This window comes from Dysidea avara, chromosome 6 (assembly GCF_963678975.1).
Source record: "Dysidea avara chromosome 6, odDysAvar1.4, whole genome shotgun sequence".
Classification (NCBI taxonomy): domain Eukaryota; kingdom Metazoa; phylum Porifera; class Demospongiae; order Dictyoceratida; family Dysideidae; genus Dysidea; species Dysidea avara.
The window spans coordinates 9,084,674-9,109,995 of record NC_089277.1 but is presented as its reverse complement, the minus strand read 5'-3'; the positions used below and the strand labels follow the sequence as shown (position 1 = coordinate 9,109,995).

General features: G+C 38.5%; 5 protein-coding genes across 6 annotated transcripts in view; 2 read left to right on the top strand and 3 right to left on the bottom strand.

Moving 5' to 3' along the window:
- Nucleotides 1-12,883, bottom strand: part of LOC136258163 (armadillo repeat-containing protein 2-like) — a 25,693-nt gene extending 12,810 nt beyond the window's left edge. The window contains exons 1-9 of the mRNA XM_066051480.1: nucleotides 12,555-12,883; nucleotides 11,942-12,035; nucleotides 9,381-10,172; nucleotides 7,060-7,323; nucleotides 6,518-6,708; nucleotides 4,747-4,849; nucleotides 4,421-4,639; nucleotides 4,268-4,364; nucleotides 3,718-3,840 (exon numbers count right to left, since the gene is read on the bottom strand). Coding sequence (XP_065907552.1) covers nucleotides 3,718-3,840; nucleotides 4,268-4,364; nucleotides 4,421-4,639; nucleotides 4,747-4,849; nucleotides 6,518-6,708; nucleotides 7,060-7,323; nucleotides 9,381-10,172; nucleotides 11,942-12,035; nucleotides 12,555-12,760 — 2,089 coding nt within the window. The 5' untranslated portion in view covers nucleotides 12,761-12,883. The remainder of the gene's footprint in view (nucleotides 1-3,717; nucleotides 3,841-4,267; nucleotides 4,365-4,420; nucleotides 4,640-4,746; nucleotides 4,850-6,517; nucleotides 6,709-7,059; nucleotides 7,324-9,380; nucleotides 10,173-11,941; nucleotides 12,036-12,554) is intronic.
- LOC136258164 (dehydrodolichyl diphosphate synthase complex subunit DHDDS-like) lies at nucleotides 12,870-20,152 on the top strand. Its single transcript, XM_066051481.1, has 6 exons — nucleotides 12,870-12,955; nucleotides 13,031-13,223; nucleotides 16,610-16,752; nucleotides 17,189-17,407; nucleotides 17,514-17,736; nucleotides 19,848-20,152. Exons 2-6 carry the CDS (start codon nucleotides 13,035-13,037, stop codon nucleotides 20,058-20,060), a joined length of 987 nt encoding a protein of 328 aa, XP_065907553.1. The 5' UTR covers nucleotides 12,870-12,955; nucleotides 13,031-13,034; the 3' UTR covers nucleotides 20,061-20,152.
- Nucleotides 18,750-21,235, bottom strand: LOC136258165 (traB domain-containing protein-like). 2 transcript variants are annotated; one of them, XM_066051483.1, is made up of 2 exons: nucleotides 19,158-21,235; nucleotides 18,750-19,109 (listed from the first exon to the last, which is right to left on the bottom strand). In XM_066051483.1, the coding sequence occupies exon 1, from the start codon at nucleotides 21,011-21,013 to the stop codon at nucleotides 20,120-20,122; it is 894 nt and encodes a 297-aa protein (XP_065907555.1). In that variant the 5' UTR covers nucleotides 21,014-21,235; the 3' UTR covers nucleotides 18,750-19,109; nucleotides 19,158-20,119. The 2 variants fall into 2 exon arrangements, with proteins under 2 accessions (XP_065907555.1, XP_065907554.1); XM_066051482.1 differs by having other exon boundaries at nucleotides 18,750-19,028.
- Nucleotides 21,062-24,827, top strand: LOC136258166 (proteasome assembly chaperone 1-like). Its single transcript, XM_066051484.1, has 5 exons — nucleotides 21,062-21,224; nucleotides 21,657-21,911; nucleotides 23,117-23,306; nucleotides 24,186-24,307; nucleotides 24,553-24,827. Exons 1-5 carry the CDS (start codon nucleotides 21,090-21,092, stop codon nucleotides 24,625-24,627), a joined length of 777 nt encoding a protein of 258 aa, XP_065907556.1. The 5' UTR covers nucleotides 21,062-21,089; the 3' UTR covers nucleotides 24,628-24,827.
- The window catches only part of LOC136258162 (uncharacterized), a 43,306-nt gene continuing 42,646 nt past the window's right edge, over nucleotides 24,663-25,322 (bottom strand). Inside the window, exon 23 of the mRNA XM_066051478.1 lies at nucleotides 24,663-25,322. Coding sequence (XP_065907550.1) covers nucleotides 24,802-25,322 — 521 coding nt within the window. The 3' untranslated portion in view covers nucleotides 24,663-24,801.

Genomic DNA, 25,322 nt, shown 5'->3' with positions numbered 1-25,322 from the left:
GACGACTTGGGAAAATATTCCTGTAGATTTACATATGGAACATTTAAACAGAAGGCTGAAGATAATGATGCACTATCTCAGATTTAACATTTCACCACATGCTGTACAGCGTGGTTCCAAAACTTTAGGCTCCATAGAGCAGGCCTGTACAAGGTTTAGAGAGGTATCAAAAGCATTAAGAACTACCATTCTGTTCCTTGTAACAAGGACATTCTTAAAATCCAAGAACAATTAGTTGTAGAAGTGTTCAAATTTAAAGAACAGTGGAATCACAAAGCTTACTTGAATCACCAACCACTGCTACAGTCTATAAACTGGACAAAGATAACAACTTGCGTTAAAGAAAGGATTATGAACCATCCCACGTAATGCAAAGTTTTGTAACATTGATTTGCTTTTAATTATTATGTACAATAAAAATTATTTTCACAATTAAAATTTATGTCAACATTCATCACACAAACACAAACATGCACAGAGATCACAGCATCTACATGCTTTAACTTGAATGTTATGCTCCGAAGAGAACAAAAAATCATGGAACAATTTATTCCTACGACATTGTTCAACATTATCCTCAAATTCCTTCATAGCAGAAGTAACCTTTTTTCCATTTTTTTTATTTTGGGATATAGAATAGCCTCAGCCTGGTGTCCAACCCTCCCAGCTCGTCTAGATTCTTGAACTAATTCTTTAAGGGTTCGAGGTGATCCATAATTAATAACCCAATCAATATCTGGGCAATCCACTCCCAAACCGAATGCAGTTGTGGCTATCAGTAACCGCAACACAGTGTTTGTTTTGCAAATCTCCTTCAACACCATCTCCCGCATATCACTCTTTGAGACAGATGTGAATACATCTACTAAACAACCCCCCAGTGTGGGCTTAGTTTCAGGGGGCTTGGTTAAATTCTTTCCTAACAACCTTTAATTGTATCAAAAAAAAAGTGGCACAGTGTGGCAATGAGCGACAAAACAATACGGTTTTTGGTTTATTAGCTCGCTTTAAAACTGATGACACAACTCCAGAATAGGCACAACTGGTTTGATAGTATATTTAATGTTGGATCTATCAGGTGGTAGCCCTACTTAAACTCACCAAACAGTGTGCCTCATCAACAACCAGTGCTCTTAGTCTTTTCTGGTAACAATCAGATAACATCATTGCACGGAAACGAGCTGAATTCTTCCATTTAGCACTGATAATACAGCTTTCTCATCTTTTTGTGCCTTAACAACAAATTCTACAGTAAGCCAGGGGCGTAGCTAGAAATTTTAAATAGGTGAGGTAGACCATACAATGCTTTATGCTTGCCATGCACTCTATTGTGTAGGTACAATCAACATGTGTAGTGTGCTCCAGATAGGGGGGTCTGGGGGCTTGCGCCCAGGAAATTTTTGAAAATTAAGAGTTACAAGATTGAATCTGGAGGCAATTTTAGTCCTACTATTATGTTAATTACAAAGAATGCACAACATTCATACCCTGGGAAAGTTAGACCATCTGAGATTGATTGTGAGAGCAATTTAATAAAACCATATTAAAAGTTTGCTTGACTGTTCTATTAGGGTGAGTGCACTATTAGGGTGACTGCTCCAATAGAGTATATTGATCTTGCTTGATCAGTTTCTGAAAACCTCAGTAGTTAACCCTCTAGAGCTGCCCCTGGATGGACACCTACAAATCTAGCATCTAAACTTTGTTAATGCAAGCTTTCAATGCATCTAAAAGGTCCAGTGTAGCTCTGAGTTTGGTGACAATATTTGGTGAGGCAATTGCCTCACCTGCCCACATTGTAGCTACCCCTCTGTAAGCCCCTTTTGAGTGAATTTCTCCTTTTGGTCAAACATCAATGATATTAGTGGAGTAACCACTACTACTACAGAATTCGATACACCTGATAACAGAAGTATATCATATAGCTACAAACAACACATACCCAATAGTATATCAAACAGAATAGGAAGAACAGCAAAAATAACTGATTTTCCATACCAAGTTGTAAAGCGACAAACGTGTCACGCCCAGACACAAATCTGCACAAAGCCTCAACTTGTTTCGGTTTCAGAGGCCTCAGGTTCATATACCGCACAACCTGCTGCACTGTGCCTTCAAATTCTGCCATTGTCTTTTCACTTGAATTGTTAGCACATGCGGCTTTAACCAAGCACGACGACACGTAAGTAATTGACACCTTCAAACGTGTGAAATCCCAGTAAGTAATTCAAACTGGACCAGACCCTTCTTCAAGGGGGCGCTTGTATGTGATAGGGAATGTAGGAGAGAGACCTGCTTGTTGTCCTCTCAATATTGCTCCCTGGGACTTACTCCAGCAAGGGAAACTTCTATGATTGGATTTCTCATTGTGAGAACATTACAGCCATAAATGGATGGGATGATACAGTTAATTTTCAATGGCTAAGTGGTTGGATGACCAGACGGTTTCCGGAGGCATCATGTGCAAACTACGCTGAAGCTAAGCAAGCCTTAATAGAGCATTTTGAGCCACCAGAAAAAAATATATATATTGCTATGCTACCGAGTTCAAAAGTAGGAAGAAGAAAGTTAGGAGGATTTTGTCAATGTGTTAAAAATTTTAATGGAAAGAACATTTCCTGCCCTCCAAACGGAAGTAAAGAGACACTATACTCAATCAGTACTTGTCTCAGATACATAATCAGCAGCTGGCAATCGGGATTAAGCAGCGTCAAACAAGAAATTTAGTGCAGAATTGAAGTTGCAACTTTGCTCTGCCTTTATTTTAACTTTATTCATTGCCTTTCCTGTTAGACACTGATGCCTCCCAGTCAAGCAAAAGTTATAAATTTGCTAGTCGAGTGTTGAGCAAACAGATATTCAGTTACCAGGTTAGAGTTATTAGCAGCTGTAACTTACACTGAACAAATCCTTCTAGGTAAGATTTTATGATCATGGCAGCCTTCAGTGGATACAAGGTAGAAAGGAGCCAGAGGGAAAGGTTGCAGAATGATTGCAAGAATATGATTTTGAATTGAGAGTAAAGGTAGCCAATATAGTAAAAAGCAGATGACCTGTCATGTCACCCAGTGCCTCAACCAGTCTATAATGATGACTCAACAACTGCTGTCTGTTGTATCAGTGAGTTGCCCCATTATAATAGAGAGAAAAATGGATGAACTAATCACACTTCAACAGAGAGATGAGGACGTAGGCCCTATATGAGATGCTGTAAAGAAGATCGAAGAAACAACCTTCATAGTGTTCAAGGAAAGAGTAGATCTTACAGATCACTGCTGCAGCAGTGAGATCAGTTATATGTAGTAGAAGTATAAGGACTTCTGTTTTGGTAAAAAGAAATGGGCTCAACTGCATGGTAGCTCCTGAAGTTTTAAGAAAGGTAATTCCTTTCTTCACTTCACAATGGGGTTGCTGCTGGGAATTTAGGAGAAGTGGGCAAGCTAAGACAAATATGCGTACTTGGTGCCAGACTCCACAGCTTGTACTGCAAGGAAATCTCCAGCCCCAAGAAATACAGGTTGCATTAGAGAGCATTCACCTGGGCTACTTTACAGTTAGTAGCTATGAGAAGTACTTTAAGAGCTCTTATGTATTAGTTGTGTCCACAACATATACTGAGGCATATGCTCTGTACCTCAACTGTTATGGGAGACATGGACAATTCGCATTCGCTTAACATGCATACACTACACAACACTACACACGTATCATACTCACACTTGCTGATTTGTAGAGCACATTTGGTGACATAGTTATCACTGGTCTGGTAGAAGGATAAGTTATTGATGGTAACTATTACATTCTGTACCAACTCAGTACTCTCCTGGTATGACCTGTGTTCTGTAACATATAACAACAATAAAACACACACACCAGCTGTTACACTTGATTATGCCCAGTAAAAATTTTAGGGACAGCTAAAACACTCTAATAGAATGGTCAGGATTGTTCCTGTAGAGATTTGTATAGGGAGATTTTGTTACTACATTTTACACATTAAACATATACACTGTATTGTGGAAACTCACTTTAGAATTTCTGGGAATGACCTATAATAGTACTCTATCAATACAGAACAATGTACAATAGTACTATCAACAACACATTCAACCAATACTACTCTAACAGAACAATCTTATTTTGCATTTGGCACAGTATTAAAATGTATAGACCAGTTCTAGGCACTACCTTAGATCAATAGACAGACAGACCAACACACACACACACACACACACACACACACACACACACAACACACAACACACACCTAATATATTGATGAGACTCTTAATACTTTTCTTCCTTGCGGCAATGTGTTCTCCAACTTGCAAGTTCACTGTCAGGTTGGCTATGAGCCTCACCAGCTGGAAGACGGTTCTCAATTATTAACGTGAAACAATTACACCTCTATACACTGCACCTTGACTAATACATCATCAGGCTTGTCTTTGGTTTTTGGGTCACCAGATTCAATCTGTGGCCGTTCAGCATCATTTTCAGTGGGAGCATCACATGGCTGATAGTGTGATAATAGTTTTTCAAGAGTGGGCATTATAAGGAAGTGATGTAGCTTCAGTCTGAAGTTGTCGTCGCGTGATGACATGTTGCCGAGGATGAAACAAATGCGAACCACAATGTCCTATTTAAAAACGTACAGTTATTTGTATTTCTGTAGTGGGTGTATGCAGTGTTGTGTGTGCATTTTAAGTATGTGCACATGTTTAGTGGACACAGACACATACTAACAGGATTATTCATGTGCTCAGAGAGTAGTCCGCTAAATGCTGGCAGGGCAGGACTCATGTGCTCCATCACAACAGCACGATGTTCATTATGCTGCGTCAACTTGCTATAGCAACAACACACAGACAGGCATTGTATGTATTTGGTATCACTTAGAATGTGGAAACTGAGTGCACTACAATTACCTGCAACATTGTTTGATTATTACAAGTATTTCAAGCAATCAACACATTAGAGTGATCCGTTTTAATGGAGTCTTGCATCTGTAAAGCCTACTAGTTTCACTCTAGCAGAAACAAGCGCTAATGTACTGAACTGTGTAAGTGTAGGTCCAACAGACATGCTATTTGCCAGACCAAAAAATCAGTTCAACATACAGTGGAATGTCTCTATTACGGACATTTTGGGACCCAGAATTTTTGGCACCTTTTCATTGTAATATAGAGGTTTTTCTCTCTCAGAGGTAAAAAATGTATTAACCAGACCTGTTGGGACCTCCTCATTATGGATAACTATGGAAGTTTTTTCTATTGTGTCCTTAATTCAGGCAGTTTGTTAAGAGAGGTTCCACCGTATTCTAAATAAAGCAATCAAACACTCTAATATAACAGTCAGGTAATGTAAACATAAATTATTCCACAGAAGTAAACACAGCAGCACATCTGCCTTCTGCCTGCTTGACCAACGCTTCTTACTCCCTTGACTAGTAAATAATCAACTTTTAATGTAGTAAATTAAAGTTCAACACATACAAACACCTACACACTACACATGCTAGATACTAGAGATACAATATTATCGTGTATAACATAGGCAGCGGAAAGTGGGGGGTGGGGGGGGAGGCTTCAGTATGTTGAGGGGGTCCTAAAGTGGGGCTGAAAACTGTGATCAAAATACTCCAATAGAACGTTCAAATATCCTAATAGAGCAGTCAAAATGCTTCAAAAGAAACATGTTTAGTCTAAAAACGAAAACAAAATTTTTTTTGCCTACAGCGGCAATTGAACCACTGATTTCTTACTTGAAAGAGTGTATTACCACTGCACCAAGTGTTTCCAGGTATCTAAAAGGCTTCTTTTTTAAATGCTGTATGTTTACTAACCTGGTAGTCAACTGGTGAACTTTGAGACATGTAAAACCTAAAATGGCTACAGCTTCTGGGGAGGCTGCATCCCACAGACCCCCTGCTGCCAGAGATTCTACACTATGGTCAGCCACCCCTCACACCAACTACTTCCTCCGCCACTGGTGTATCATATCATTTGTGATGCTGTATCAATACAAGGTCAAGCTGTATCGATATATTCGTGGCCTGTTAACTTATGGCTGACAGTGAAATTATTGTGCATTGTGGTTAAACTGAATAATATGTAATACCTCTCAAAGAAAAATAGGCCACTTATTAAAAAAACAAAATAAACCAATGCTTAGACTCCACTTTGTATTGTGCAATATGTCGTTGTATTCTCATAGAGCAGAGGCAATACATGACCGGATTTACGAAAAGGTAAAAATTTTACATACCAGCAAACAAATGATATAACACTTGCCTCCTTACACTGATTAACTTGCTCTTAGTATCAAAATGCAGTCAGATACTGTAGCTACACTTACGGAAAATTTCAGGCAATTATATGCCATGATTAAAGAGTTATGCAACTTTAAAGTACAAAGAATAGGTCAAATGTTTGTGTGAAAAAGGCAAATGCGGTCACATCAATACATCTACACACTGCATCACTGTATACTCTACTACAATTACACTAATACACACCTTAATAGCCTACACAGGTTGAAGGCCACATCAGGGTCATTACAGTGGTATAGTAGAACTGAAGACAATCTGTCTAGTAGACCCTCAGTCTTCAAGAGACTATCACGAGCACTGCTATTATCCGACAAGTTTCTCAACAATGCTAACAACTGTACCAAGACTGATGAGGTCTGGTCAGGAGGTTGGATTGGCTACAAATATGGTGAACGCACAACAAGTAGCCTTTGGAAAAATAACATACATATTACCCATACAGAGCCTTTCTATTCTTGGACCATCCTGATTAACAAAATGTCCTAATGTCATGGGTTTGAGTTTCTGTATGTACACTCACTAAGGATAATAGGGGAACATGGTCAAGCACCTTAAGGTGTCCTTATTAGCAAGGTGTTCTGATTTCAGGGGTCTTCTGATTTCAGGGGTCTAAATACGACACTGATACAAATAGGACAATGGATAAGTGTCCTGATTATCGAGGTGATCACATTTCAGGGGTGTCTCTTTTAAGGGACTCCACAGTGTATATCACTTACTATACTCACCTCAGCAATCTTCCCCAGTACAACAGACAAACAGTTCATAACACCACAAGATGCCACTTCACTCCTCAATGCAACATTTCCAGCCAAAAGTTTCACAGCCCCCATCAAGTAGACTAGTGCGTCAGAGATGTCGACAAGGGCTAGAAGCTTGACGACTGGCTCAATCATCTGTTCTTTAACAAACAGTTTATCATTGCTCTCACTTCGACTGATGGAGAAGAGCAGCTTGCTGACATTTAATAAGTTATTACCCGTAACTCCCATCTGTGTGAAATAAGTGGAGATGAGCACATGAATTATTAAAAAAATAAACACTAGATTTAAAATTTGTCAATACCCTGTAAACAGTTTGTATTGAAAAGTGATTATACCAAAAGACAAAGGACATCATCGATTAACTGAGCCCTGAACTACCCAAACCAATAGCAGTGGCTGTTCTATTGGAATATTTTTGCTTACTGCTGATTGCACCAATCTTTAAAAATTGCGTGACGCATGCGTGTGTGCGCACACAAGATTTAAGAACATTTTGTTTCACAGAACATGTTGCTGATGTCGGGGACTAAGATTCCTAACGTAAGCAACTTGTTCCGTGAAACAAAACGTTTTTAATTCTTGTGTGCGCATACACACATGCGTCACGCAATTTTTAAAGATTCGTACAATCAGCAGTACTGATATACATTTTGTTAGAGTACTGTATGTGCATGCTCCGGTTGCTCTAATACAGTGTTTGAACTTTGCTCCTGTATACAGTGTTTGAAGTTTGCTCCTGTATACGGTGTATTTACAAATGAAGGAGCCAACAAATGCTGTACCTAATGACTGACTAAACTGGTAAAGAGGTGTTTGGAAAATGTGGGTCCCACTGTGCTAATTCCATGTGCAATTTCTATTATGTACATGCTATCGGGTTGCTGTATTTGGGGGGTCATGGATCGACGGATCACGTGATAAGTATATCCCACTATTCATTGGTTAAGTGTTGTGAACTTATACATAATTATAAAACTTTAGGCACTCACTTCATCGCTAACATGCCCATGCACCACTCCAGATTTACGGATTTAGTTATGGCCATTTAGCTACATGATCACTATGACAATTGAAGGTAAAGCCAGGAGGTGCCGAGTAACATTGACATCACATTATTGTAGATTAAGTCAACTACCCTTGATCAAAATGAGAGTTAAGTGAAGTATTAAAGCCAGCCCATGCTACTGCTGCTGTAATCCTACAATTGATGCTCAATCAGTTACAGCAGTAAACTATCTGTCAGTGTTTAATTATGAGGCAGATTTGATTTATTTTTTATCCAATGGATGTTTTGGGTGAAGCGCTAAGAATAAAATAAGCAAATATACAAATGATTATAGCAATTAACACAACTACATCATGCTAGTTTCAGCTAACTAATAGCAGGAAGGGAGACACGTGCAGCTTTCTAATAAAGTGCCAGATTGTGGACTATATACACTATGACCGTAAACAGCTGTCAGTCCATAAATCTGGAATGGTCCGTGGGCATTTAGCAATGAAGTGGGTGTACCTAGCGTAATTATTAAAATAATTATATATCAAGCATATTACAACACTGACAAAATACTTATATGAATAGTGGGATATGTTCATCACATGATCCACTGAATCAGTTGATCTGTGATCCGTTAATTACAACAACTCGAAAATAAAAGAAATATGTCCCTCAGTAGTAAACTGTTGACCAACAGTTAGCTGTTACATCAATATTTATTTAGATGGTAGCTGCTTTACACAGAGCATTTTGTATGTGTAGTAATGAGGATGCTTCTTTAAGCAGATACACGGTGATTAATTGATCACACATACTAAACAAACACAACTTTAAATCCACTTTCTACTTTTGAAACTTAATATTGAAAAGTTGTGCTAAAGCCACAGGCTGGTGTTGGCCCATCAAACTGTTAGGCCTGGGGTACTAAGGACTAGGGTTTAATTCCTGCTCAAGTTGCAATTGTTTGTTTTGCTCTTGTTTTTTCTGTAGACCAATTTGTTTGCTCTCTGTGTACTGTAGACAAAAGTGAATGTGTGTGTGTGTGTGTAGTATGTGTGTGTGTTGTGTGTAGGTGTAGTTGTGTGTATGTATAGTTGTGTGTATGTGTGTGTGTAGTGTGTGCGTGCGTGTGCATACATGCAGTAGTTGGGAAACTTTTGGGCTTGTTTTCTGTGAGGCGCCCTTGTCCATGTTTTAATACGTATGTAGTTCATAAATTCATCAACTTCAATTTTATTTAACACCTTACTGATTTGTAAGCACGAAGACAAGCAGTCTGTTAACTTACAGCTAGTATTATCTTTGCTGCCCTCAATAGCAATCTAGAGTCTTTACAGTCCAATAACTGAAACATTGTGCGTAGCACAGATGAACGATGCTTACCCTTGCTACGTCCAATCACATTATATGACTGTAGCGCAGTCCATAGTCTTGCACACAACTCAGACAATTTCTCACAATCAGATTTGTTAGTACTAGACATTGTATTGAGTATTGGAGCCACATGCTTGTCCCAGTTGAACTGAGCTGCAGGGGAAGTAGGCGTGGCTGGAGTTGTTGGCATGGCTGGTACCTGTGATGATGCAATTACATCACTATCAGATTGCAGTATATTAGAATCCGATTGGCTAGTTTGCAGTGTTTCCTTGTCACTAATGCTACTACGAGGTGATTGTGATATAGATGGAGTTGAAATAGTTAACTGTGAAGTAGGTTTCTTTTTGGTTTTTGTACGACCACCTGATACAGTTCTAGTAGTGTTGCTAGTAGATGTGCTGGTCTGATCACCTGACACAGTATGCAGATCATGTGATCTACTGTGAAGGTCATGTGATCCACTACTGGGATCGTGTGATCCAGTGTGGATATTGTGTGATTTCACATGGGAATCATGTGATCTAGTTCTGAGGTCTCCAGATCGTCGACGTCTGGATGGTGGTTCTCCAGTAGGTGGCCGTGGCTGGATATCAGCTGGAGGGCGGGGCTGCACTTGCACATCGCCATTTGGCTGCACTGCAGCATCAAGATCATGTGTAGACTGTACGGGAGTAGGGGGAACATCGGACAACAGAGAAATGGCCTGTGAAATAATAAACACTACATTTAACATGTACTAGGTATAACTATAAGTCTACAGTGCACACACCCGCATCCCTTTAGTATGTTAATCAACCTGCAAAATCAGTACGCTTTGATACAGCCTTTTCTCGTACTTGATTAATTGTTTCACAGGTGAAAACCTCAAGTTAGAGCATAGAGTTGGTAGGTCAGCATAATAAATCAGGAGTACAAAATCACAAGTAAGGGAGCAAGGTTTCGACAAAACTGCTTTTCATTTGTAGCAGTAGCGTGTTTCCGAGCTAGGTTCTGAGAAGATATTTGCAGCTAAACATTTACATGCAATAGAAAAACGTTTACTTGTGGGTTGTCCTCAAGAGTTTTTAGTGGTATTTTAGCTTCATTTCAGGATGGATCGGTCTGCCCATGAAACAACTAATCAACAACTTAATCAAAAATCTTTTAGTTGGTCCCAAGGTGTCTGGATTACTCTGGTTCTACCGTACACTATACAAAAACAATGAACAAATGTCCTGGTTACTAAGGTGTCTACATTTCAGAGTATGCTCTTCCACTATGTTCATACTACTATTTTTAAATGGGGCTTGTGTTCATACACCATTTAAAAAAATACATTTAAAGCCTGTTAATCAAAATACTTGAATCAATAAAAACAAGACATCAAGACTGGCTCCAATAATTAACACCTATGAAACATGTTTTACATGAAAACAACTTGTCTAGTTCTTTGTTAATACATATGGCTTCATAGCTGTTTGTCTACTTATCACAGCAGCTGAATAAACATGTGGATATCCCTCCCAGAAAAGACCACTACACCTACACCATTTATGCCTCTAATTAAAATTAAGGGATAAACACATGAAGATGCTTCCCACCATACATTACACAAACAAGTAGGAGTTCATTGCAGTGACTTGGCTTCAATGGTGTATTCTAATTTAGCATTGATGACTTGACGAAGGTAAGAAGTATGAGACAACACTTTGGAATCTAAAAATGCTGGGTACCGGGAAAGTCTGGTGATATGAAAATGATTGGTGGTTCGCCAAACAAAAATCCACCAAATATTTTGTCCAGGATATTAGCTAACAGCAAATTCACCACAGTTTCCTCCTGCCAAACTTTCCTGCTATACAGTAATGGTGTCCTGATTTAAAATTATTTGCTCCAGCTGCTTTTGATTTCTGTGTGATAAGACAACTCACATCTCTTTTTTGTTAGATCAATAAAGTGGTCCCAGTAATATGCACTTGGTGAACTGTCCTATCACACAGAAATCAAACACTATCAGCTGAAGCAAATAATAATTTAACACTGTTGTTAAAAGTCAGCTGATACAGGATATTCTATGGCTGCAATACCTTTTTGTCTTCAAAACACACTGTACTGCTACAATAGTGAGACATGTTTTGTTTAATTTGATACAATAGTCCATCAAACATTGAGACATTGTCACTTAGCGCATGTCCCATGCCTACAATGATGTGACTAATTTGTTAGACTTAAAAGTTTTGAAGTTTAAGATTGCTCCAGTGGAACCACTGCTTACCTTGTGACTAAGCATCCTCATTAGGGAGATGACCTACTTCAACAGTTTTAACGTGGGTACATTGAAAAGTCCGATTGTCAAGGTGTCCACATTTATTTTATGGAGAAGTCTTAAAATTTCAAGGCACCCACCCACAAATGCTGCTGGCAGCTTGAGACACAATTACTACCAGGACAGGATGTTCCAATACAGACTACTATTATAGTACAACAACATACATTGCTTGTGAGGGTATCTTCAATAGGTGCTAGTCTATGATGACCTGTTGGTGGTCTGCTAGTGTCTCCATCACTGAAGTGTCTTCTACCAATACTGTACACACAACAATGAACACAACATAATGCCATGCACACACGGTGATATTCTGGTAATGCATATAATCTGGTACAATGATACACTTGTTATTACAAGTAATATTGTAGAATGTCCTTATAGGAGCATACTGCAGTGTAAATTTTGAGGGTCAAAATGGCCCAACCATTAAACAAAGCATTGTAACTTCAGCATACTTTAGTTTATGTGAGGAAATACAGCTAATGGAGCCCTTGATGTACAGTAATTCGTACTAGTGTTTGTGTGGCAGTACACAGGTGTTCCAGTGCTGATCCACGGGGTAGGTGAGCTTCAACTTAACGGCAGCTGAAGGCTTTGCTTTGTGTGTGTGTGCAAGTGAAATAAGTGTTACAATGGAACTACTAATTATCATGAGGGAACTGTAAGCACAGAGCTGAAATCAGCTTAAATATTGCAGCCAATACTTAAGATAGGCTTGTAGTTTTGCAATTAAATGTACAATTTTCACAGCCTTTCTAATACAAACAAAAACAGTACCTAAATGTGGAGGGTGGTCTGTGTCTAGAAGTAGCTGGCGTTCCATCCGCACCAAATAAATGCCTGCCTTGCTGAGCGGGTGTGTAGGGACGTGTAGTGGACGATAAGATTCTCACAGATTGGCGCGCCTCCGAGATGATATCCGCGCTAGTTCTGCGATCAGTGCTCGGCTCGTAGAATTTTTTCGGCGGGTTTTTTCGTGACATGTCAGCCTCGCAAATCTGACTGCTTCATTTCCTGATATTCCTTCACTTCAACAGCTGTGCACACTTTCACACCCTCCCCTGCTAAATTAATTATTTCTTCACACGTCTCCAACTGCAACTAAGTTACCGCTTCTAATATTTTCGGGCAAGAGAACCGCGAGTTCGAAGCCATTAACATTGTTTCTTGCCTTACAGGTGAAATATTACTTGCTATATACCGTTACTTTGTTGTCTTGTGTTTAAACGAGCTTATTTGTGATCTATAACCAGTGAGATGTCGGACGATGATGAAAGAAGTTCCATCGCTAACAGTTGGTTCTGGTCGCTGTGCTGTAGAGTGCTAAAGGCTGGTCATATTCCCAAGCATGCGGCGTTCATTATGGATGGCAACCGAAGGTTTGCGAAGAAGATGCAGTACGAGAGACAACAAGGTCACGTGCTCGGATTTGAGAAATTAGCAGAAGTAAGGAATGATACAGGGTTTTGCTTGTCAGTTGCACTATGATCTCGCATGAAAACCAGCCCAGCTTCAAAATTCATACTTTGATTGGTACTTTTACATGGTCGCTAAGGTCACTCCCAGAAAATTTCTTGTTTCCCATTTCATTGACCTCAAAAATACATGTGGGTGGGTGGTCCATTATATAGAAATTTCTACTAATTTTGAAATTCATAACTAACCTACAGGTAAGAATACAGTAGAAATATTTAAACTAATAACCTTAACAGTGAAAAGCTAACTAAATGAGCTTTCTGAATGCTAAACTAGTTATTGCTATATATGCAATCACAGGATAAAGAATGAATAAAATGTTCAGCTGATAGCAATAATGAATGATCATGCGGGAAGAGAATCTGCATGCGGGTGGGAAATGGGAAACAATGAATTTTCTTGGAGTGGCTTAACGAAAAATAATTTGTTGACAACCATCTTGAAAATTACTATACCAGTGTATCTATATAGTTTATACTAAGCACAGTGTAATGTTATCATCTATCTGTAGTTCTGTACGACAGGAAATTTTAATAGAAAAAAAGGTTGATAAATTAGTTAAATTCGTCAGCTTGTAATTCATCTAACACATGTATACATGGAAGTGTTTAGATCTATGATCTCTTCATGCATGTGTCACTTTTCCTTCTGTCTAATTTCAAAGTGTGTGGTAGCAGTAAACAATGCACCTTATCTCTCTTTTGGGTGTATCCATTCACTGGACTATACTAAACCCTTCTCTTTTGAAAGTTTTCAACTACTATTTTTAAAATGAAGTAGGGATCTAGGCAACAAAAAGTAGTGAAACAAGAGATGAATGATGGTATTACAGCATAGCTCAGTGGGAAAGTCCCTACTTTGGCATTGAGCAAAATAATTGTTATAGCTAATGTGCCAAAGTAGGGACTTCCCACTGAGCTATGCTGTAATACCATCATTCATCTCTTGTTTCACTACTTTTTGTTGCATAGATTCCTACTTCATTTTTAAATTAACGTTTTTAGTTTTTTGTTGTAGCACAGCTAGCTACAATGTAACTTGTGACTTCTATTAGAATATCATTCATGACTGTTGTATTAGAGTATATCTCGAGTCAGCCAAGAGGTGTGCAGCTAGCTAGTGATGCACCGATTAATCGGTAAATAATCGGAAATCGGTTTATCAGCCAAGTTTCAGCAATATCGGTATCGGTAATTATTAGCAGATTATTTTGCTGATTAATTTTACTGACCTTGATGGTATTGATTTCATAGAAATGTGAAGTTTAGAAATGGCAATTTTACAAAATATGTGTGAAATTTTGGTAAACATAAACATTGGATCGGTTATCGGTATTGGCCATTATATGATTTTCAATATCGGCTAATCGGATAGTCGACAAAATCTCTTATCGGTATATCACTACAGCTAGCTAGACCAATAATAAGGGGTGAGATCATCTTGTTTGCTGTTAAGTAAATAGCTAGATTGTACGGTCTCTTTACTCTGTCGCTATTAGATCTTTAATTGATGGGCATGGTCGTGAACCTAGGATCTCAATCGCGAACTTGCAAATATCTAGCTATTATATCTCTTATAGTAGTGCCAGGACTAAAACGCTTCTGAAATCCAGCTCTGAAATGATTCTGTGACATCTATATTATGTTGCTGAAAGAAAGTGTTGATACGGAAAATTAACGCCTCAATATGATTTCATTGGATGAAGAAGACAGGCAGCCTGATTGAAGATGAAAGAAAAGACAAGGCGCAGAGGGCTACACTTGTCAGAACCCCAAAAGACATATCCCACTGGTGAGTTGTTATTGTGGCATAAAATGGTGGCTGTGCGCTGCTTTGTCTAGCCTCTAGCCTTGCGACTGTGGTCAGTGAGGCAGTGAGACTAAAATTTGAGTTTTGGCGATTTTTAAAAATTTTATATCTGGTTGCTTGTAATTGTTTTGCTATATTTTATGTATTATATGGACTAGTACTATTCCGTAAAGGTGATTTTTGTGGCATAAAATGTCCCTAGGATGATTTTTAAAGGCAGAATTTTGAGCAACACGTGAAAATTTCACTACAATCCCTACTTAAACGGTACTACCGTACTATTTGATATTGTTGAAACACATAGAAATGAACTTGTGTGATACATGTGTTACTTATATACAGTGGAACCTGTATATATAAATATGTATGCCATATAGAGGGAAACTTTGGCGGGGGTAAACTTTGGCGAATAGCGAGCTAAATCGCATTTGGCGAAATAAACTTTGGCGGATTCAAGCTCAATCTGTAGTTATGAAGATACTAATCTCGGGCACTACGAGTAATTGGCGGGTTAAACTTTGACGAATTTGTAGCGAATTGCTAAATTCGCCAACGTTTTCCCCCGCCAAAGTTTCCCTCTATACGGTACTGTATATGTATATATATATATCACCTGTAAATATAATATGTGACATAATTTTAGAAAACCGTTGACCTATTCAAATAGTACTTTTGTAATAAAACGCATTTAAAAACAATGGGTAGAAAATGTAAGCTTCAGAAATATTTACGCAAGCTTTTATTGCCTTGCTGTTCAGTGAATTGACACTCCAGTGGATAACTCCTGAGCATCATCGTGTTTCCCTATTCATAGGGAGTTCAAAAATCTTTGTTTCATCTTCATACACAGGTAGGTTTCTGAGTTACGGACATTTGTTTACGTTGCAGTGTCAAAAGAATTTATAACAATTTTTCTTCACCTTCCTTCCGCATCACAGAAGAATGCCTTTGGCAAAAACTATACCTTGATGGATTCACAAATTCATGGCGAATACAATAAACAAAAATTCAACTCTGGACGCCGTTGTATCACTAAGTTATGATGGTTTATGTAAGCGCCTGTAGATTATTTTCTCGATGTCTTCTGTACATATTGATTTATTTGCTCGTCCGGGTGTCTACTGCTGTATTTTCCACACTGCTTAACTCATGAAGCTGAAGCTTAGCCAGTCCATTCCTCTGTCCCTGTAGACAACAAAGAACCAATAAAATGAAATTTGATAAATGTGTGTATATCGACGGTTTTCTAAAATTAGGTCACATATATATTGAAACCTCTCTTATCAAACTCCTAGGACACAATAGAATAAACCTCTATAAAAAGGACACAATTTTTGGTCCCAACAGGTTCTGGTTAATACATTTTTTAGAGGAAAACCTCTATATTATATTATAGCAAAATTCTGGTTCCCAGAATGTCTGTAATAGAGAGGTTCCACTGTACTTCATATCTAGTATGTTTACTCGTACAGTGTGTGTGTGTGTGTGTGTGTGTGTGTGTGTGTGTGTGTGTGTGTAGATGTTAATTGGACTTGTTTACTCTACAGACGTTAGACTGGTGTTTACATCTTGGCATCAAGGAGGTAACAGTGTATGCTTTTAGTGTGGACAACTTTAAGAGATCCAAAGAAGAAGTGGAAGGATTGATGGAATTAGCAAGACAAAAGTTTTCACAAGTTCTTCAAAAACGGTATGCTTTTAGAACTGGATGTGTATATATGTAATGTTGTGAGGTGTGTAGGAATATTGTAATGGATAAAAGCTAAAAACTTAGATTGTGTAGTTTGAAATGATGACGTGATGTATGTTCAAGTGTATTGAATGTGTGGAGTGACTCCCTGTGGCCTGTATAGTTCTCCCTTTAACATACTACATGTACAAGACTTATTATGTACTACTATAAATCTAAAACTGCCCATGTAAGGGGAACTGTGATATTTTCAAAAGCTGAATAAAACCAAAAGCTTCGTTTATGGTTGAATTATTGTTTCCATTGAAAATGGGCTCACAACAAAGTTTTTAGATTAACACTACCGTATATTGTTCTCCAATAGTTGAAAGTTTGCTGTATGTGTGTTTACATCTATATAGTGCACAACTTTTTTTACATGATTTGTGTCTGCTAGGGAATTTATTATGAAGCATGGTATTCGTGTGCGAGTGCTTGGAGATCACAGTCTTCTTCCCAAGGATGTTCTTGAACAAGTTGCTAGGGTGGTGACTATGTCCCGTGACAACAATAATGCCTTCCTTAACGTCTGCTTTGCCTACTCCTCCCAACATGAAATGACTGAAGCTGTTAAGAGAATGGCTACTGGGATAGAAGAAGGCCTCCTTCAACCAAGGTCTGTACGCACGTGCACAACAAAACTACATACACATGTGCGCACAACACACACACACACGCGCACAACACGCTACACACACTCACACGTTTTTCCCTATATATAGTGACATCACTGAGGACCTGTTAGAGCAATGTTTATACACAGAGGATTCACCACCACCAGATCTCCTAATAAGGACATCAGGGGAAGTCCGACTTAGTGACTTCCTATTATGGCAGTCATCCTACTCTTGTTTGTCTTTTCAAGATGTACTGTGGCCTGAGTTCTCTGTATGGAATCTGTTCTCAGCTATTTTACAATATCAAAAGAACTACAAGTCTATATCGGTTAGTACACCTCACTGCTATGTGTACCATGCTTATCAATTAACAGTGGATTCTAAATAAGGTACTGAAGTCACTAGAATCAACAGGGGGGAGGCATTGATCCCATATAGGATATCCTAAACAAGCAGTCCAATTTTACCTATGAACACATTCAGGTTGCTAACCATTCAATAGCAATATTGTATTGGGAGTTCAGGTTTTAACAAGCTGTTAGGGTTAAGTACACATTTAGCTTGGAAATAAACTTGCCAATCTTAGCACAAATTTCATGTCCTAGTGATTTCAGTTAGGATAGCAACCTTGACCACCACTCAATGTTCAAAAATGAATGTTTAAGCCCTAATGGTACCACTCAAGTGTGGCTACTATGTTGAAGGTGTGGCATTTAATATGTCCAGTGAACCAGCATGGGCAACTCTTTGTACTGATTTCCATACACTTGTGGTAAGCACAAAATAATTTAAGACCGACCAATTGTCCTGACCAGTTTATTTACTAAAGCATATGCAGGTGCTATCATTCCAGTTATCCACACATTAAGGGTGCTCGCGGCTATTTGAAGCCATACAACATGCATTTTTTGTATTGTTGCTAATACTCACATAATGTATAAAATGAATCCATATGCTACTTGCGTTGGAAGTGCTTCTCTTTCTCTTCAACACAAACCAAACAGAATTCTTCTAGCCTATACCATTTTATAACTATGCGTAGTTCTTTATGAAGCGCTTAAATCGAAACTAGTCCTCCATTTTTCGCAGTAGCGCACTGGAAACCACGTTGAACAAACTTCAGCTTATAACTCACAACTCTATGTTTAGTATTAGTACACAGCGTACATAGAACTTAAGTTAGTACTAAAAGTGTGCTACACCATTCAAAACCTCATGTTCTCGGTGCCGTAACTCATGAAGCCATAACGCTACGGACAAAATCTAAACATAGACCTCTGGAGAATTTATCAGCGAATCTCCCTACAAACTTTGAAGCCTTCACGGGTATCACTCAAAAACTAGTTTTATTTTTAGTAAACATGTGTAAAGATTGCGTGCGCCCAACATTATTGATACAATAACCACACAAATTCCTATTGACCGCAATCACCAACTTTTCAAAATAACATGTCATAAACGCTGTTCTAAACACAAAAAGCTCTGTTTTCTCTTCTTCACACACAGGAACAGCTTCTTGCTCCGCCTGGAGTCTCCAAGTCGCTCTTGGATAGGTTACGCTAGGCACGCCATCATCATCAGCTTGTAACGCCTTGTGATTCCAGCTGGTAACATTGTCCCCTACATAAGCAGCTTACAATTACAATACTAACTACCAGCATACCCTATCACTCGAGAAAACAAGGCACGAACGCATGTTGCCTACAAGCGAAAAGTGCGTTCACACTTGTTGCCTTAAATAACACTTACTTTTAAATTAATTCATAACTGTTGATCCATCAGACAATCATTTGCTAACACTTCAGTGACGATTCTAAAGCGAAATAACATGCTATTCTTCGAGCTATTCTTCCTCGTGTTCTCTGGTGCAAAACATGTCCACTTAACACGGATACTACAAGTATGCGTAGTAATGCCAATTATGATGTAATAGCCGCATGTGGTTTCTGGGCTGGCACTTAAACGGCTTCAAATATCAGCGAGCACCCTTAATAATAAACTTCATTGTATACAAGTTGAACACACCCATGAGGTTTGTGTCTGATTAATTTGTAAATATCAAGGGCCACAGGTGGAGGGCAGAGATATTTACAAATCAGATACAAACGAAATGGGTGTATTATTCGTTTTGTGGTAAGGGGCATGCACAGATCAAAGGCACCCATTTGTAACACATGTACAAGAACACTAACGCTTAAGGCTACTCAAACATTTGGTGTCAGTGAGAAATGTGCTGGTGGAGAATGCGTGGTGTTTCAATGCCAATTATTGTACTACTTCCCCAAGTAAATTTCAGATATTCATTGCTGAGTGAGACAAATTCATAGTTTGTATTTTGACTTCACTTGTAACACTGGTGGCAGCCTTTGATCTGTGCACACATCACACCACCTAGTTGTACGTTGTTCAGATACATGATGTCACCATTATACATTTTAGGAAGCAAAGGCTACTTTTTTAACACAAAGAAGAAACAACCAACTGGAGGTGGACAGAAATTACTTACTACAAAATGATACATCTCTAGCACATCCACATGAACTAGACACAAAGATATCAGAGCTAGAACACACCAGAGAAAAACGGCAAAGAGAATTTCTTGCTCACTTACACCACAAACAGCAAACTTACTTAGAGTCGTTTGTGCATTGAATAGAAAATGAATTACATTAGGAGTAAATTTATATTTTATACACAATTGATGAAATACATTAACGAAAACGAAATCTAAATCTTCTGAATGCATAATAACTAGCCACCCCGATGGCAGTAGCTATGCTGACCTTGATGGCTAAAGAGACCAACCTGGCTGTTCGTGATGGTCGAGGGACAGTCATAATTTCTTTTATCCCAACAATATCTTTGTTCCATAGTTTTTCAATTCCTTTCACATGCCCCATTCCAACTATACCTACAACAGTCACAGGTGGGCCACTTGGTGTGTTTGTAACATAGGCAGCTGATTTGAGAGAGTATGCTAATACTTTGTCTCTTTCGTCCACTAGTACTTGAGTAACTGTTGGGAACTCTTTGGCTAGTTCCCCTACTAACATATCAACCATGTCCTTGTTTTTCATGTTCTCCACTTCTTCTGAAGTAATGGAAATGTCTTCAGTAAGTGTTCTAGCGATGGCAAAGTAGAACCGCATTTTTTGAAGGAAATTTAAAGAGTACAGAGCTCTCTGGAAAGTCACATTTACCATTCTGTCTCCAAGAAGGATTCGGGCACCACATTTTATTCCCTCCTCGTATCCAGCGCGAAACTCTCCTCCAGGGGCAATGCCCAGCTTTTTTGTGACCTCAGCAGAAAGCTTGAGAAATAGTGACTGCATAATACCAGCTATTAGGCCGTCTCGCCTTATAAACAAGCGGACTTTGGCAAAATTGATGTCCTCCGCTTCTCTCAATATATCTTCCTCACTGTACTGTAACATAACTTGTCGCTGGGGACACAATTCTAACATGACCACGGTGGGACGAACTTTTTGAATGGTGTCACGTACATCTTGTATACTTTCCCGGCTAAAATGAGCTGTTCCCACAAGGTACACTGTTGAACCATTCGGGCAGTTGAGAACTGTTACAGTTTTCGGTAGAGAACTCATTCTCTTTGTTTGAAAACTGAAAGCCACAATCAAAACATACAATTTTAGTTCTTCGTATAACCCACAATCAGTAGCAATGGATTTCTACACGTTTGGTTTATCGCTTGACCCTCATGCAGTACATCAGCGACATATGCTGGACGATGAGTCAGATGAAGAACAAGATGCAGAGACGCCGTCAGTGGATCCCCAACTCCAGATAACACCAGAGGTAAATAAAAATACACGGTATTAGGCCACTCCTAATAAATTCTCTGTTTCCCGTCCTGGACTAGGGCATATTTGCATGCGGGCGGGCGGTCTATTTTCATTATAAGATTGGCTAGTTTTTCAAGCCATTATTTGCCTGGCACAGCCAAAAAGGCTGCATAAAAGCATGCTTAAGCTTGTTCCTTCCTTTGTAAGTTGCAAAAACAACACAAACGTGAAGTTTGTGTTGACTTGACAGCACTGTTGACATGTGAGCTGACACTGTTTCAAGATGGCTTTTACTGAGCCTATCAGTATGCAAGAATAACCGGAAAATAATGGAAGAATACGGAATAATGGAATATTTAGAGCTGGCAGTAACTAGATGCGGGCGGTGGACGGGAAACAGAGAATTTATTTGGAGTGGCCTTAAATGTTTGTATTGTTTCTGCAGTGGAGTGTATCTCAAATAAGATTGTTGCTATGTGCGGTTGGAGAGGAAGCTGCCATTTTCATCAAAACTCACATTTTGCCACCAGATTTGAAACCGGTTTCTCACATGACATGTAGCCAGTCAGATGTAATACTTGAGAGAACTAGTGGACCCAATGACCACAACATTTCAGAATTGTACACATTCAAAGATGTCGGTGTATGCCTACATACAAGACCATTGAAGCAGCAATTTGTCACAGCCTGGTCCCAGAAGGTGAGCAATCCATTTTGTTAGTATTATAGATGTAGAGGAACCAGTTGATAAGCCAGTAACCTGGCGCAGGTGCACTGTTTTAGATAAGTGAAATTCAACACAGTTTGTGTGTCGCTACAGGCTTTGTTTGCTCTTCTCACAAGTGCCTAGTGAGACATCACTTTCTCATTGGGGTTTCCCATTTTAGCAAATTTGATTGACACAATTGATTGCATGTTTATACCATTAGACATTGTTTTGGTGTGTTGTACGTTGAATACCGTATACTTACAAGGTATGTAATTTTTTCAGAATGACAAATTTCAGGATTTTCGCAGTTTTACTTTTGACGATCACTCGTGTTTCACTGAGATTACCTATTAGGAAGCATAGAGCTATCCCAGATAATTGTTAATTTTCAAGGATGAAAATTTGCAGACAGCCAAGCAAAAAATCCATGAAAAGTACATCCCTTGAAAATTTATACATATATGATATATATGCGTATGTACGTGTGAAGTATTTGTTCTTCTAGGATTGTAAGTCTACTACATGTACAGTATAGTGGGTTTTTACCCGTATACCGTTTTTACCGTCTTCTACCGTTTAGCTATCCACAAAAAGTTTCTCAAATTTGCTGCTAGATCATTGTTTGAGTATTGTGAAGGAGCAAAAAATTCCTCCTTTAAATTTTAGATGGATGAAAGTATAGTTTAATCAAGGTACACATAGTGTGGGGCATGACCCAAAAGCCATAGCAATAGATGTGTGTATTATTTAAGTGTGAGCTCCTTTGAGTAGTTAATAAATGAATCAAAATCAGAAGTTACCAGTCTCTGTGTGTGGCAGATATTTTTATGCAGTACTAGTACAGCTGCTGTATTTACCTGGTTAAATGCCACACCTTGAATAGTAGCCGCACTTGAGTAGTGTCACAAACAAATTTTAGAATTACAAGGTTAAACCTTTTGAGTATCAAGTGGTAGTTGAGTTTGAATAATCAGCGCATTGATATTTTGAACTATGGTAATAAAAGCTGCAGTGTTTAACTGAGTAAATACAGTATGTAAAATTCTGATCTTATCTTTCAAATATCTACTATGAAAGATTAACCAATTTAGTTGCGTTACCATTGCTTTACCCACAGTATTTTATCCAACCCAATATTTTGCCATTTGCAGCAATAAAAGATTGTGTATATTGTATGATCTTCTCCCATTGGTTAGTTGATGTCTACTGTGTGCCCTAAAGAAGTGGTCATCTTAACCAGCGTCCACCATTACGAGTACATCGCATCAGACCCCAGCTCTGTAGTGATGCCACATGCTAGATGTCTTCGCACCCGCCACTTCAAACAAGACACTGGAGTACCTCTGCTAGAGCCACCCAACTTCCTCAAAGGAGAAGCTGCTGCAAGTAAGAATAGAATCTTTGGTGTGTACACAATGACATGTAGCAGGAGTGTTTAGTGTAGTGTATAGCAGTACTGATTGTTATATTAGAGTGGATACATAAAACTGTGTAGCTAATACTTGTTTTGGACCATCCTTTAGTGAGACTACATATGCAAACACTGTGTTACCAGAGAAAATCTATAATCAAAATTATAAACCAATCCCCATTTAGCTATCGCACAACAGGAAATATTGACGAAAGGAAAATTTGACAAATTCACAATTGATCAGTTTTGACAAATAAAATTTCAAGAAATCGTAATCTAAACTTTGACTTATGAGGTACTTATTGACATTTTGATGAATTAAAATTTAGCTGATTCAGCCAAAAAATTCTTTTGTCAAATTTCCAGTAATGGCATGTTACATATGGCCATAAACACTGTCCGTGTAACATATGAATGAGAGAGAAAGCACGATTTTGCTTTTAGAATACTTGGAAAAAATGTGCAAACTAGAACAAAAAGTAGGACAAGAAAACTAGACATTGTTTTCATTGTTAAATACTAAGGTAACATCAATATTGTGATAATATCGTATCACTTAAATTTAGACGATACAAGTATTGTTCATATTATTTTTATTGGCATGTTACCACCCATTTTGTACGTAGCATGATAATCATTGAATGATCAATGATCAACTACTCTATCATTGAATGATCAATGATCAACTACTCTAATAAAGCATTCAATTGGAATTCTACTTTAAGTGCATGGAAACCATTTAAGGGGAACACCAGCCTAGACACTTGTTCAATACTTCCCGAGTATAGGGCTTACATGACAACGTATATATACGTATTGTACATAGTTGAATGTTGTTTTTGTTTATTATGTAGTTCTCACCCATTGTGAGGTCCATCATTTACCGGGTTACCTGCAAGTACATTACACTAGTAAACTAGATATTTCTGCTGTCCAATCATTTAAGACTGTACCACTGAATTTGTTTGGTATTGTGGTAAGTAAAGGATGGAAGTTTGTATGTGTATATGCATAATGTTTTGTTTGAATTGGGTTTGGGTTTCAATTCAGTATTGTTAAAATTTTTAAATACTCAGCTGAAGCTGATATTCAGAGTCTGTAAGATTAGCTTATCATTTTTTTACTGTACCATTTTGATGGTGATGTGATTGGTGTTATAGTTAGGTCACTTTCATTGAAGCTGAAAACAGGAGACATTATGTGTTGACACAATTGGCACAGGTACAGCAGCAAACACCTGAAGATAAGATAAGAAGAATGCTACCCAAAGAATCACTATCAATGTTGTACACCTGAAGATGTTCTGTACTATCAAGCAACCCATTACTTAATGTGATTAAAACATTGTAATAAAATATAACAAATTTAATACAGCTAGGTGCTTTTTTGTAAGTACACTGCTAAACTACTGGTGCATAGTGTGTGTAATATACTAATGTATGTGTTAAGTTTAAAGCAAGGTTCTAGCAGTTAAAAGTAAGTGTCTACAGTATCTGTAGGCTCAGAGGTTAAATAATCCAGGTACTCCTGGTTACCAGCTTCTGTGGCTTCCACCTTTCGGCCTCGTCGTTGTGATGGTGTCAGCAACTTGGCTGTATCTGAAGTATCTTCTTGGTGGTCCGAGAGCTTTGGTTCATCTTTGTGGCTCTCCTTTGGTTTTATTGCTCTAGCAATGGAGCTGGTGCTAGTTACTGCGTATGCTGGATTATAGAAACCGACATCATATTCTCTATCAGAGTAGAGTGGGTTTGTTTCTTCAATCAAGCCAGCATCTTTTTCTGGTTGTTTTACTGATTTTTCTAAAGCTGTTTTATTAACTGTTGAGCCCTCTTCTCCTAGCCAGCCAGTCTCATCGGTTACTTGAATGATCTTTTTCTTCTGGAAGCCGTCTTCACCATCACCTTCTATTGTTTTGACATTTGTGGTCCTACGGTAAAGCAGTGCTCCTTTCTCGGCGTCAATGATTCCTCCCATCTCGATATGTTCACCTT